Genomic DNA, 14461 nt, shown 5'->3' on the forward strand with positions numbered 1-14461 from the left:
GCCTCACCTGAGCCCTGTCACCAGCCCACCTGCTCCCCACCCCGGGTGCCCTCAGCCTTCAACCCTGGCCTGAGCCCATCTCTCCCTAAAACCCTTGTGTTGGCTTTCCGTCTGCCTTTCCTTCCTGGCTCCGCCCAACCGGCCTCGAGGCCCATCGAGGACAAGGCCTGGGCTGCTTGGTGCTTGTGAAGAAAGAGAAATGACATCTTTCAGTGAGACTTAAAGTTTTCCTTCTAGGGGTGTGTGTGTGTGTCTGTGTTTATTGTCACTGTCTACCTTCTAGTATTGCATCAGAAAGACTTTGTCTTTTACAGAGTGGCTTAGATCGCTGTATGTGTGTCTCTCTCTTCCTGCTGAGGCTAAAAAGGGAGTTGGTTTGTTTGTACCCAATCAAATTGGTGGAGCCTGGAGGCTGCATCTGCAGAGACCAGTCTGGGAGCGAGTCTGTACGAACACGTAACAAATCCCCCCCCCCCCCCCCCCCCGCCAGCTGCCAGGCTCCTGCTGCCTGTCAGGGAGCTCTTGGCCCATTTTACAGATAAGAAGGCTGAGGCTTTGAGAGTTCAGGGGGCTTGCCGGGGGCCTGGGGGGTCTTCCAGCTGGTAAGTAGCTGATGGAGACTGGAGGCCAGATCTATGTAATGGGAACCCATGCTTTCGGCTGCCCCAAGCCCCTGCTGCTGTGCAGGGCTTGGAGTGAGTGTTCCAAAAGTATCTCTTAGGGAGGGAAGCCTCACGTTCTTAGGATGGACTTGAGCCGCTCTTTCCTGAGTCTTCAGACTTGTTCATGTAAATGAATGTCCATTGCACACGTATCAAGTGCCAGGCCTGGGGATACAGCAGTAGGAAAGGCAGGTGCCGGCCCTGCCCAGAGGCACAGTCAGGAGAAGGGCAGACCCGATGAAGTCATTCATGCCAAGTGGGAGGAGATGGGTGCCAGGGCTGCCTTGATTCCCACGGCAGGTACGGCGGACTTTGCACATGGGTGGGGATTCACAGAACGTCTCCCCAAGGAAGTGAGATCGGTGCAGACAGGGGATGGGAAGGACATTCCAGGAAAAGGGAACAGAGTATGCAAAGGCTCAGAGTAGAGCATGTGGTTCCCTCAAGGACTGTCAAGATCCTCCTGTCCTAGAGTGAAAAGAGCCTGATGGGGATAGTGGAGGAGATGAAGGCAGAGCACCGAGCGGGGCCGCCTACGGGGCCCTGGAACTAGGCCAGGAGCCCAGATGCTGTGCCGAGAAAAATGGGAGAGACTCGCCTTCCTAATGCTCCCACTGGGTGAGGTACAGGGGGAGGATTGGGAGGAGATGTGGGGAAGCAGGGACGGTGGTCGGTCCAGGCTGAGTGACCCCTGCCAAGCTGGGGGAATCATGCTGGTTCCCGCAATAGGAAGTGTAGCTTCGGGAAGCCAGATCTGTAGCGGAGCTTCAGGAAGGAGGGCGGTCTGTGCCTGAGACCTTGCCGGGAGCCGATGGGGCTCAGCTCCCGGGGTTGGAGGCTGGAGGGCCCATGGATGGAGCTGGACAGAGATGAACCCTGGCACAGCATCTGGAACCGAGTGTGAGTGTCCCCCGGCCAGGGGCTGTGTCCTCTGCTCCTGGGCTCCTGTCCTCCTGCGGAGTCCTTCCTCCCTTCTCTCAGAGACTTACGTTCCCGCTGGTCCCTCTCACACTCCAGGCCAGACTGCGCTCTTCCAAGGCCCTGGTGGGAAGAGCGCTGACCCTCCCCTCCGAGGACAGCTTTCCACGCCCACGGGGTCTCCACATCTCACCACTGTCCACCGACCGCTGCCCCCCAGCCGTGTCATTGAGGAGCTGCACAGGGCGCTGGCCACCAAGCATCGCCAGGACAGGTGAGGCCCTCTCCCCTACTGGTACGGAGACCTGGGTGCCCGGATCCCCATCAGCCTTGTACTGTGCACCTGTGTAGTTTCACACACAGACACACATACACACACGCCGCTGGACCGGGCTCTGTACACTGCCGTCACTGTCTTGAAATTGTTAATTTTTGGACAACCCCACCTTTTGATTTCGTACCGGGCTCTGGTCTTGGTTGCCACATTCTGGGGGAGGACATTCTGGGTGGGAGTCTGGCCGCAAAGCCCCTGGGTTTCTCCCCCGGGGTCCAGGGTAGGGCAGGAGCGCCTGCGGAAGAGAAGCAGCTGTCACACTGCCCCAGGACCCTGAAGACTTGGAGGTTTCGTTAGGCAGGAGGATAACTAAGACTGCTCGTGAAGCTTCTAATTTTACCTTTGGTCTCACGTGTCCGTACACAGAGAAGGAGAAGTGATGGATGGAGGGCAGAGCAGTTAGGTAACCGGAGGCTCATAGGGCCAGGCAGAAACGTCACTGGAGCGCAGCGCCCTTGCCCGATCTTGGGACGTCCCAGGGGCCGAACTGTGCCGGGTGGGGTGGGCTCCCCGTGCGCGTCCCTCCCCGCTCCGGACCGCGCGTTGTCCACAGCCGGAGCATGCACGCTCCTGGGGCTGCTCAGCCCATGCCTTCGGGACAGAAGCTGGGCACCGCTTGCATTTGGGGACCACCTTTGCAGTCTCCTCACGAGCCCCCGAGTCAGCTGGGCTGGGTCCTGCACGGAGGCGGACAGCGTCCAACCCAAACCGTCTTCTGATTCAGTTTCCAAGGAAGGGACAGTAAGGCGTCCCCAAAGAAGCGGGCGGACGTCCGCCTGTCGAGAACGTCCAGCATGGAGCGGGCCAAGGAGAGGGAGGAGGCCTGGAGCTTCGACGGGGTCTCGGAGAGCAAGCGGGCCACCGCCAGAGGGTCGGAAGAGGACAAGGAGAACTTGGTCGTGAACTCGGGGCTCAAGGACGACTTGCTGGTGTATCAGGACGAAGAGGCGCTGAACGACTCCATCATCTCCGGTGCGGAGAGGCGGGAGCCGGCGGGGCGGGGTCTCGGGGCCCCGAGTGGGGAGGGGCGGGGTCTCGGGGCCCGAGGGAGGTGGGGGGGATTTCGGGCTCTAGGGGTGAGGGGCAGGCGAGGGCCTGGCCCTGGGTGTTGGGAGGGGGACGCTCCATGCAGAGTGGACCCGTTTGACTTTGGTAACTGCATCGTCATTTTCGAGTGTCTTTGAAAACACCTAGAAGAGACTCAGTAGTAAGTTCGAGAGCGGTGAGGAAGCTGCTCAGGAGACCGGGCGCCAAGTCGTCCGGGTGCTACTCCGAGGCCCAGTGTTTGGGAAATAGAGCAAAAACTGTGCCAGGAGAGCGAGCTGCCGCGGAAGGAGGAGGGAGAGAGGGCCAGAGTCCAGCCGCCGTCCCTGATGTCGTGCCTTCCGCCAGCGCCTGCTGCTGTGGGAACGCACGTTCCCAAGGCCGACAGAGGCCCAGCTCCAGCTCTGTTCCCCCCGTGTGCTCTGGAGCTCAGAGGGCGTGCTCCGTCCTACCTTGAGGACACGGGCTCAGGGAGATAGAGCTTCAAGCCCCCCTCCCCACAGTGGTGAAGCGAGAGAGGTGCGGGCCAGGCCAAGGGAGCGCGGGGAGGGGATGGTGCAGGCTGTGATGAGCGCCCGCTCCTTGCCCGAGGCTAGGTCTCATGCGTCACCACCATGGGCAGAGCTCTGGGTGGAGGCACCAGGGACCCAGCCCAGCAGCTTGCTTTTTCCTTGGGTGTCTGGTGGCAGATGAGGAAGGGGCTGATGTTGACCTTGGTCCTGGCTGGTCCTGGAGGGATGCGGGCATTGGGCACCATGACCTGGTGACGTTAGGTGTTAGACGGCGGCCCTGGCTGTCAGCCTTCCTGTCCCTTTGCATACTTCTGAGCCTTTCCCACCCTGGGCAGCGAGGCATTTCCGGGAGCGGGTACCAGAGCGTGTGAGGAGCTCTAGTGTTCTGGGCGCTGGGAAGAGGCTGACTTTGATTGCTGAGCCAGAAACTTGGAGCCAGCCCCTGGCCAAGGGCCTCCGGATGCATCACAGGAGCCTGTAGCCTGTGGACTTCCCCCAGCTCCCCTGGCCCCAGAACTCTCTTCCTCGAACACCTGTCAGCCTCTTAGGGAGGGGGTTCCGCGGGAGATCTCTGAGAACGGCTGGTGAAAATGGGGATGCCAGTCTGGTGCAGGTATCCCCCAGGCTCAGCACCAGGGACACTGGGGACACGTCCTGTGCTGCGGAGGGTGTTTAGGACATTTGGCCTCCACCCCCTGGGCCACGCTCCCTCTAGCTCCAGGGCTGGATTCCATCTGCCTTTCAGCTGCCGGCAGCTCCGGACTCTCCTGGGCTTGGCAGGGGCTCCCCCTAGTCTCCATGGTCACATCCCTTTCTCTTCTTCCTGGATCCTCTCCCTTTCTCCCATCCAAGTACGAACCAGGCCCGATTCTGCTTAGCTACCAAGATCAGACGAGACAGAGCATGTTCAAGGTGCTACGGCCATAGACACGCCCTCTCCTTGTATGATGCGGCCACTAGTCACTCAATGTAGGGCCCATCTGGATAATCTCGGGTGAATCTCCTCATTTTGACATCCTTAATTACATCTAGAAAAACAGATCGCCTCTTTTCCCAAATAAGGTCGCATTCCCAGAGACAGGGTACACATGTCTTTTGGGGTCATCATTCCACCTTCTCTCCCAATCACTCCGGATGGCAGAACATGCTCCTGGATGAGTCACCGTGGTCTGATGGGAGAGCGAGGGTAGAACTCCTTCTGGAAACACTGTTGCTAACGTGCACAGGCTCGCCCCAAGCTGCCCAGGAACATGCTGCACTTAACTGTTTCTGCAAACCCGGAGCTGAGCGTCCGCTTGTCTGTCCCCTCTCTGTGTGCACCAGTGTTCTGGACGGTTCCCCGTGCAACCGTAACAACAGCCTGTTGTGGGCTGGGCTTGCCTTACACGCCATCAGGAATGTCTGGAGACTCTAGTCTTCTGCAAATCGAGCCTCTGGGTGCTTCTGCCAGGTGCCTGATGTGGGGCTCCCAAAGTGCGGAAATCCGGTGTGGAAGTGTGTTCCTTGCTTTTATACATTCCCCTGTGTGTCTGATTCTTTCCAAAAACCGCTCAGATAAAGTACTTGAAGGAAAAAAAATCTATTTTGGTTCTAGAAAAGTCTAGAAGTGTTACTTTTAGAAGGACAGTTACTCATGGCAGGCAGGGCCCCTGAAAGCAGTCTGCTTTGCCTGGTAGGACGATAGTGACAGGGTAAGCTATTTGCTTCTCTTGGGATCAAGCTGCTTTCCGGGCATCGTCCTGTCCCAGGTCAACATTCCAAGGATGTGTCACCCGGGGTTCTCTAATGTAGTGGCACCCTACACATCAGCGAGAGAGTTCCGTTTCTTAGAGCGGGTGGTGGCCTCACCCAAGGCAGGTTACCTCGTGAATCAGCCGGAAGACTGTCCCACTTGACTGTAGTGAAACAATGCGCCTGTCGTACTCGGAGTCTGACAGCTGGATTTCCATGCAGAGCAGATGAAGTGTCTTGGTCAACACAGAGAGATGTGGGCCGGCCGGCTGCGGGGGGCGCAGCCACCTTCACGGGGTGTACCGTCAATGCTGGGTAACAACAGGACACTGAGAACGTTCTCAGGTTCATCAAAGGTGAATTTTTAAGATTTAATTTTTTAAAAGCGGTTGTAGGTGTACAGGATAATCAGAAGAAAGTCACAGAGACCTCCATGGGCCTCCCCAGCCCTGTGCCCTGCGTGGCCCCCCTGTTACGAGTGTCGCTCACCACCGTGGTGCATTAGTTATAAATGATAAACTTGCAGGACCCTCGTCCCCCCAGAGGGTTCTGTCTTGATGTTGCGCCTTGATGTTGTGGGTTTAGACAAATGTGCCAGGACTTGAATGATGCCACTCAGAGAATTTCCACTGCTCCAGAACTCCATGGTCTCCCTGGTCACACCTCCCACCCCCGCAACCACTCATCTTTTTTACTGTCCGCGGTTTTACTTCTCAAGAATGTCACGCAGTTGGAATCGTATAGTGAGTGTCCTTTCCAGACGGGCTTCTTTCACTTGGTAATGTGCAGTCAAGTTTCCTCCGTGTCTTCATGGCTGGAGAGTTCATTTCCTTTTAGTGCGGAATAATATTCCATTGTCCCGTTGTCTGGACGGACGGCTGTTTATCCATCCCCTACTGAAGGACATCTTGGTTCCTTCCAGGTTTTGGTGATCATGAGTAAAGCTGCTATAAAAACACCTGTGAAGTTTCTCTTGTGGACATGATTTTCACCTCCTTTGGGTAAATACCAAGGATTGAGATTGCTAGATTGGTGTGGTGGGACTATGTTTAGTTTGTAAGAAACCATCAAACTATCTTCCCAAGTGTCTGTGCCATTTTGATTCCCAGCAGCATGAGTGAGCTCCCGCTGCCCCACGTCCTCGCCAGCATCCGGTGTGGTCAAGGCTCTGGATTCTGGCCCTTGTCAGAAGTGTGTGGTGTGATGCCATTGTTTTAATTTGCGTCGCCTCGGTGACCTGTGATGTGGAGCAACTCTCTGCACGCTCACTTGCTGCCTGTCGATCTTCCCTGGTGAAGTGTCAAGGTTTTGGACCCGTTTTTTTATCAGGTGATCTGTTTTCTTACGTTGAGGGTTAAGAGTTGTTTATATTGATGGCCTTCCTTTATCAGATGTAACTTGTACAAATATTTCCTCCCAGTCTGTGTCTTGTCTTACTCTCTTGATGCTGTCTGTCACAGAGCAGAAGTTTCAAATGGAGTCGAGATTATTGATTATTTTTATCATGGTCTGTGCTTTGCGCCGTGTTACTGAAAGGGATGTTACCGTGCTCAAGCTCACTTAGGTTTTCCTCATGTTATCCTCTAAGAGTTTTATCATTTCGAATTTTACATTTAGGTGTGTGACTTATTTCGTGATGGTTATATGGCCTGTGTCAATTCTTTTTTTAAATTAATTGATTTTTTAATAGATTATTTGTTTATTTGATAGAGACAGCAAGAGAGGAACACAAACAGGGGGAGTGGGAGAGAGAGAAAGAGGCTTCCCGTGGAGCAGGGAGCCCGATATGGGGCTCGATCCCAGGACACTGGGATAATGACCTGAGCTGAACGCAGATGCTTAACGACTGAGCCACACAGGTGCCTCAAGATTCTTTTTTTTTTTTTTAATATTTTATTTATTTATTTGACAGAGAGAGAGAGAGAGAGATCACAAGTAGAGCATCAGGCAGAGAGAGAGGGGGAAGCAGGCTCCCCGCGGAGCAGAGAGCCCGATGCGGGGCTTGATCCCAGGACCCCAAGACCATGACCCGAGCCGAAGGCAGCGGCCCAACCCACTGAGCCACCCAGGCGCCCCCTTTTTTGAATAAAAAAAGATGTCCAGATCTAGCTAATTTGCTAATTAAAATTTATTTTATTTAGAATTTTAATGTTTCACTTTAATATAAACATTTAAAATTTAACAACTTGGCATTTTTCAACTTTTTTAAGTAGGCTCTACACCCAGGGTAGAGCCCAATACTGGGCTTGAACTCATGATCCTGAAATCAGGGCCTGAGCTGAGATCAAGAGTCAGACGCTTCACTGACGGAGCTACCCAGTCAGAGGCCACCCTTAAAACTTTTTTAACAATTTAAATAATTGTTCTTAATATATTACTGAAGATTTTTGCATCTGTGTTCATGAGAGATATTGGTCTAGAGTGTTCTTTTTTTTTTTTTTCTGTATTGTCTTTGTCTGGTTTTGGTATTAGGGTAAGGCTGGTCTCGGAATGAGTTAGCCTCCTATCCGCAGCTTCTGTCCTTTCCAAGAGATTGCAGAGACTTGACATAATTTTCTTAAAATTTCAGTAGAATTCACCAGTGAGATCATCTTGGCCTAGTGCTTTCTATTTGGAAGGTTATTAATTACTGATTCAATATCTTAGATATAGGCCTGTTCAGAAAATCTGTTTATTCTTGTGATTTTGGACACATTGTGTCTTTCAAGGAATTGGTCCATTTCTTCTATGTTATGAATTTTGTGGGAGTGGAGTTGCTCATAGTATTTCTTTACTCTTTTAATGTCCATGGAATCTGTAATGATGTCCCTTCTTTCATTTCTGATAGTAGTAATTTGGGGGAGGTTAATAATTTTATTGATTTTTTTCAAAGAGCCATCTTTTGGTTTCATTGATTTTTTTTTCTTCTTTGATTTGCTGTTCCAGATATCACCAATTCCTGCTCTGATTCTTATTTCTCTCCTTCTGCTTGTTCTGGATTTAATTTGTTCTTCTTTTCCTAGTTTCCTAAGGTGGAAATTTAGATTACTGATTTTAGATCTTTTTTCTCTTCTAGTTCATGCATTCAGTGCTATAAATTTTCCTCCAAGCTCTGCTTTTACTGCATCTCACAAATTTTGATAAGTTGCATTTTGTATTTTCATTTTGTTCAAAATATTTTAAAATCTCCGTTGAGATTTCTTCTTTGACTCATGTGTTGTTTAGACATGTGTTGTTTAATCTCCGTGTGTATCGGGATTTTCCAGGTGCCATTCTGTTACTGATTGCTGGGTTAATTGCATTGTGATCTGTGAGCAGACAGTGTTTAGTTTCTCGTCTTAAATTTGTGAGGGTGTGTGTTATGGCCCAGAATGTGGCATATCTTGGTGAATGTTCCGTGTGACCTTGAGAACAATGTGTGTTCTGCTCTTGCTGGATGAACTAGTCTGTGGGTGTCCGTTAAGCCCAGTTGGTTGGCGCGGGTGTGGGGTTCAACCAAGTCCTGGCTGATTTTCCATTCCTGGGTCTGCCCGCTTCTGAGAGAGGGCTGTTGAGTCTTAACTGCAATAATGTGCTCATCTGCTCCGCCTTGGAGTTCTGTGTTTGTCACACAGTTCGACGTGCTGTCGTTAGACGCAAACTTGTTAGGAACTGTTACGCGTTCTTTGAGAACCTGCTCCTTGATCCTATGGAATGCCCGACAGCCTTCCTTGCTTTGAAATCTGCTCTTCTAAAATGAATGTAGGTCCTCCTGTTTTCTTCAGACTCGTGTTATCCACTCTGACAAACTCTGCCTTTTAATTGGCGTATTTAGGCCATTGACATTAAAAGGGATGGGTAATATAGTTTGGTGAGTATCTACTGTATTTATTATTGTTTTCTATTGCCCTTGTTCTTTGTTCTTCTATTCTACCATTTGTGCTTTTATTTTCTTAATTTTAATTCCAATATAGTTAATATACAGTATTATATCAGTTTCAGGTGGACAATATAATGACTCAACACCCATACGTCGACGGGTGCTCATCACAGGTGCCCTCCTTAATCCCCATCACCCGTTACACCCTCATCCCCATCCGCCTCCCCACTGGTAGCCATCTTCACAATCTTTATAGTTAAGAGTCTATTTCTCTGTCTCCTTTTTTCCTTTGTTCATTTATTTTGTTTCTTAAATTCCACACATGAGTGAAGCCATACAGTGTTTGTCTTTCTCTGTTTGACTCATCGCACTTAGCCTTATACCCCCTAGTTCCACCCATTTTGTTGCAGAGGGTTAAGATTTCATTCTTTCTGATGACTGAGTAACGTTCATTGCATACGTGTAACTTCTTTGTTCATCTGCTGGTGGACACTTGGACGCTTCCGTGATTTGGTTATTATAAATAATGTTGCAGTAAACATAAGGATGCATGTATCCTCTCAAAAATAGTGTTTTTTGTGTTCTTTGAGTAAATAGTAGTGCAATTACTGGATTTTATGGTAGATCTATTTTTAGTTTTTGGAGAACCTTCCATACTGTTTTCCACAGTGGCTGCACCAGTTTGCATTTCCCCGAGCAGTGCGTGAGAGTTCCTTTTTCTCCACATCCTCACCAGCAATTTTTTTTATTTGTTATTTTAACCATTCTGACAGGTGTGAAATGTTATCTCCACATGGTTTTGACTTGCATTCCCGGATGACGAGTGGTGTTGAGCATCTTTTCATGTTATCTATTGGCCATTTCTCAGTCTCTTTTGACAAATGTCTGTTCATGTCATCTACCTGTTTTTTTTAATTGGATTGATTTTTTGGTGTTGGATTGTGTAAGTCTATATTTTAGACACTAATCTTTTATGAGATATGTCTTTGGCAAATACCTTCTCCCGTTCAGCATGTTATCTTTTAGTTTTGTTGTTTTTTCCTTTGCTGTGCAGAAGCTTTTTATTTTGATGTAGTCCCAATAGTTTATTTTGCTATTGTTTCCCTTGTCTCAGGAGACCTATCTAGAAAAATGTGGGTATTGCCAGTGTCTGAGAAATTACTGCCTGTGCTCTCTTCTAGGATTTTTATGCTTTCAAGTCTTACAGTTAGGTCCCTAATCCATTTCCAGTGTGTTGTTGTGGTGTAAGAAAGTGGTCCAGTTTCATTCCTTTGCATGGAGCTTTCCAGTTTTCTCAATACCTTGTGTCGAAGACACTCTTTTTCCCATTGCACATTCTTGCCTCCTTTGTCAAGATTTACCATATAATTGCATGTTTATTTCTGGGTTTTCTTTTCTGTTCCACTGATTTATGTGTCTCTTTCCGTGCCAGTACCATACTGTTTTGGATACTCCCTCTTTGTAATAGATCTTGAAATCTGGAATTGTCATGCCTTCAGCTTCCTGTTTCTTTTCCAAGATTGCTTTGTCTCCTCAGGGTCTTCTGTGGTTCCGTACAAACTTTAGGAAGGTTCTAGATTTGTGAAAAATGCTGTTGGTATTTGGTAGGGAGTGCATTAAGTCTGTAGGCTGCTTTGAGTAGTATGGACATTTTAACATGGTTTCTTCTTCCAATCCATGAGCAAGGAATGTCTTTTCATTTGTTTGTGTCATCTTCAATCTTTTTTCTTATTATGTTCAATTAGCCAACATGTAGTACATCATTAGTTTTTGATGTAGTGTTCAGTGGCTCATTAGTTGCCTATAACACCCAGTGCTCATCACAACACATGCCCTCCTTAGTACCCATCACCCACTACCCCTCCCACACCCTTCTGTCATCCTCTGTTTGTTTCCTGGAGTCCAGAGTCTCTCATGGTTTGTCTCCCTCTCTGATTCTTCCTATTCAGTTTTTCTTCCCTTCCCCTGTGGTCCTCCACTCTATTCCTTATGTTCCACATATGACTGAAACCATATGATGATTGTCTTTCTCTGCTTGACTATTTCACTCAGTGTAATCCCCTCCAGTTTCATCCATGTTGATGCAAATGGTAGGTATTCGTCCTTTCTGATAGCTGAGTAATATTCCATTGTACACATGGACCACATCTTCTTTATCCATTCATCTGTTGAAGGGTGTCTTGGCTCCTTCCACAGTTTGGCTATTGTAGACCTTGCTGCTATGAACATTTGGGTTCATGTGCCCCTTTTTTTCACTACATCTGTATCTTTGGATTGAATACCCAGTAGTGCAATTACTGGGTCTTAGGGTAGTTCTTTTTTTAACATCTTGAGGAACCTCCACACTGTTTTCCAGAGTGACTGCACCAGCTTGCACTCCCACCAACAGTATAGGAGGGTTCCCCTTTCTCCACATCCTGGCCAACATTTGTTGTTTCCTGTCTTGTTAATTTTGGCCATTCTGACTGGTGTAAGGTGGTATCTCCTTGTGGTTTTGATTTGTATTTCCCTGATAGCTAGTGATCTTGAACGTTTTTTCATGTGTCTGTTGGCTATTTGTATGTTTTCTTTGGACAAGTGTCCATATTTTGTGCCCATTTTTTGACCGGATTACTTGTTGTTTGGGTGTTGAGCTTGAGAAGTTCTTAGTAGAACTTGGATACCAGTCCTTTATCTGTAATGTCATTTGTGAATATCTTCTCCCATTCTATTGGTTGCCTCTTAGTTTTGCTGACTGTTTCCTTTGCTGTGCAGAAAGTTTTTTTATCTTGATGAAGTCCCAGAAGTTCATTTTTGCTTTGTTTCCCTTGCCTTTGGAGACATGTCTAGTAAGAAGTTGCTGTGGCCAGTTTTTAGTTCTTGGAGTACAGGGTTTCCAACTCCTTGGTTAATTTTATTCCTAGGTTTTTTATTATCTTTGATGAAATTGTAAATGGTGTTGTTTTCTTAATTTCTCTTTTCACTACATCATTATTAGGGTATCGAAATACAGCAGATTTCTGTGCATTGATTTTTGTATTCTGTGACCTTAATTAATTCATATGTTAGTTTTAGTAGTTTTTTTATGGTGTCTCTGTGGCTTCTTCTATATAGTATCATGTCATCTGCAAATAGGGAAAGTTTTACTTCTTCCTTATCAATTTGGATGGCTTTTTATTTCGTTGTTGTCTGATTGCTGTGGCTAAGACTTCCAGTACTATGTTAAATAAAGTGACGAGAGTGGATATCCCTGTTTTCTTCCTGACCTTAGGGGAAAAACTCTCATCTTCTCCCCATTGAGTATGATGTTCACTGTAGGTTTTCATATAAGGTCTTTGTTTCATATAAGGTCTATGTTGAGGTATGAGGTATGTTCCCTCTAAACTTTGTTGAGTTTTTTTTTTTAAGATTTATTTATTTATTTGACAGAGAGCTTGTGACGAGGAAGAGGAGCAGAGAGAGGGAGTCAAGCAGAGTCTGTGCTGAGTGTGGAGCCCAATGTGGGGCTCCATCTTATGACTTTGAGATTATGACCTGAGCCAAAATCAAGATGCTTAACCGACTAATCCACACAGGTGTCCCTACTGAGGGTTGTTTTTTTGTTTTGTTTTTTTAAACCATGAACGGATGTTGTACTTTTTAAATGGTGAATTTTTTTTTTTTTAATGTATTGTTGGATTTGGTTAGCTAATATTTTGTTGAGGATTTTTGCATCTGTGTTCATCAGCGATATTGGCCTATGTGTCTTTATCTGTTTTGGTGTCAGGGTAATGATGGTCTCCTAGAAAGAATTTGTAAGCTTTTCTCCACTTCTGTTTTCTGGAATAGTTTGAGAAGAAAGAGTACTCTTCTTCAAACATATGTTGGATTCACCAATGAAACCATCTGGTTCTTAGCTTTTGTTTGTCGGGAGTGTTTTGATTACTGATTCAATGTCCTTGCTGGTAATATGTTCAGATTTTCTTTTTCTTCCTGATTCAGTTTTGGGAGGTTATATGTTTCTAGGAATTTATCCATTTCTTCTAGGCTGTCCAGTTTGTTGGCATATAATTTTTTGTAATATCGTTTTATAGTCCTTTGTGTTTCTGTTATTCAGTTATTTCTCCTCTGTCATTTCTGATTTTGAGTCCTTTTTTTTCTTTTAATGAGTCTGGTTTGAGGTTTACCAATTTTGTTGATATTTCAAAGAACCAGCTCCTAGTTTCATTGATCCATTCCATTGTTTTTTTTTCTAATTTTTGTTTTTAGTTTCCATATCATTTATTTCTGCTCTAATCTTTATTATTTCTTTCCTTCTACCAGTTTTGGGTTTTGTTCTTCTTCTTGTAGCTCATTTATATGTAAGGTTAGGTTGTTTGAGATTTTCTTTTTGAGGTAGACCTGTATTGCTATAAACTTCTCTCTTAGAACTTTGCTGCATCCCAAAGATTTTAGATAGTTTTGTTTTCATTTTTATTTATTTCTGTGTCCTTTTTAATTTCCTTTATTTCCTAGTTGATCTGGTCTTTGTTTAGTGGCATGTTATTTAACCTCCATGTATTTGAGCTTTTTCCCAGATTATCTCTTCTGGATGGTTTCTATTTTCGTAGCATCATGGTCAGAAAAGATGCATGGTATGACTTTGATCTTTTTGAATTTGTTGAGACTGGTTTTGTGGCCCTACTATGTGATTTATTCTGGAAAAGGTCCCACATGACTTAAAAAGAGTGTGTCTTCTGCTGTTTTAGCATGGAATGTTCTAAATATATCTGTTAAATTCACTGTGGTACTGTGCGTCATTCAAAGTCATTTTCTTGTTGATTTTTTCCATTCAGATGATCTGTCTGTTGATGTAAGTGCAGTGTTAAAGTCCCCTATTATTATTGTATTATCAAATAGTTCCTTTATGTTTGTTTTATGTATTGGGGTGCTCCCATGTTGGGTGCATGAATATTTACAATTGTTCTATCTTCTTGCTGGATTGTCCCCTTTATGATTATACAGTGTTTTTCTTCATCTCTTATTATGGTCTTTGTTTTAAAATCTGTTTGTCTGATAAAATTGCTACCCCAGCTTTCTTATCACATCCATTTGTATGATACATGTTCCTCCATTCCTTCACTTTAAGTCTGCAGGCGTCTTTAGGTCTGAAATGAGTCTTTTGTAGGCAGCATGTAGATGGGTCTTGTTTTTGTTTTTGTTTTTTTAATCCATTCTGTCACCTTGTGTCTTTTGATTGGAGCATTTTGTCTGCTTACATTCAGTGTAATTGATAGTATATTTATTTCCATCTTGTTACTTGTTTTATGGGTGTTTTTATAGTTCTTCTCTCTTCCTTTGTTTTCTTGTTCTCCTTTCTCACTGTCTTTTCTCATGATTATTTGGCTTTCTTTAGTGATACACTTGGGTTTGTTTCTCTTCATTGTTTGTGTATCTATTACTTGGTTTTGATTTATGGTGACCA

At 46.4% G+C, this 14461-nt stretch overlaps 1 protein-coding gene across 2 annotated transcripts in view; it reads left to right on the forward strand.

The window, feature by feature from the left end:
- Positions 1–14461, forward strand: part of PHACTR3 (phosphatase and actin regulator 3) — a 205923-nt gene that overhangs the window by 136428 nt on the left and 55034 nt on the right. For both annotated transcript variants that reach the window (XM_045980169.1, XM_045980170.1), the window contains exons 6-7: positions 1680–1854; positions 2639–2886. In XM_045980169.1, the coding sequence (XP_045836125.1) occupies positions 1680–1854; positions 2639–2886 (423 nt within the window). The remainder of the gene's footprint in view (positions 1–1679; positions 1855–2638; positions 2887–14461) is intronic.

This window comes from Meles meles, chromosome 16 (genome assembly GCF_922984935.1).
Source record: "Meles meles chromosome 16, mMelMel3.1 paternal haplotype, whole genome shotgun sequence".
Classification (NCBI taxonomy): domain Eukaryota; kingdom Metazoa; phylum Chordata; class Mammalia; order Carnivora; family Mustelidae; genus Meles; species Meles meles.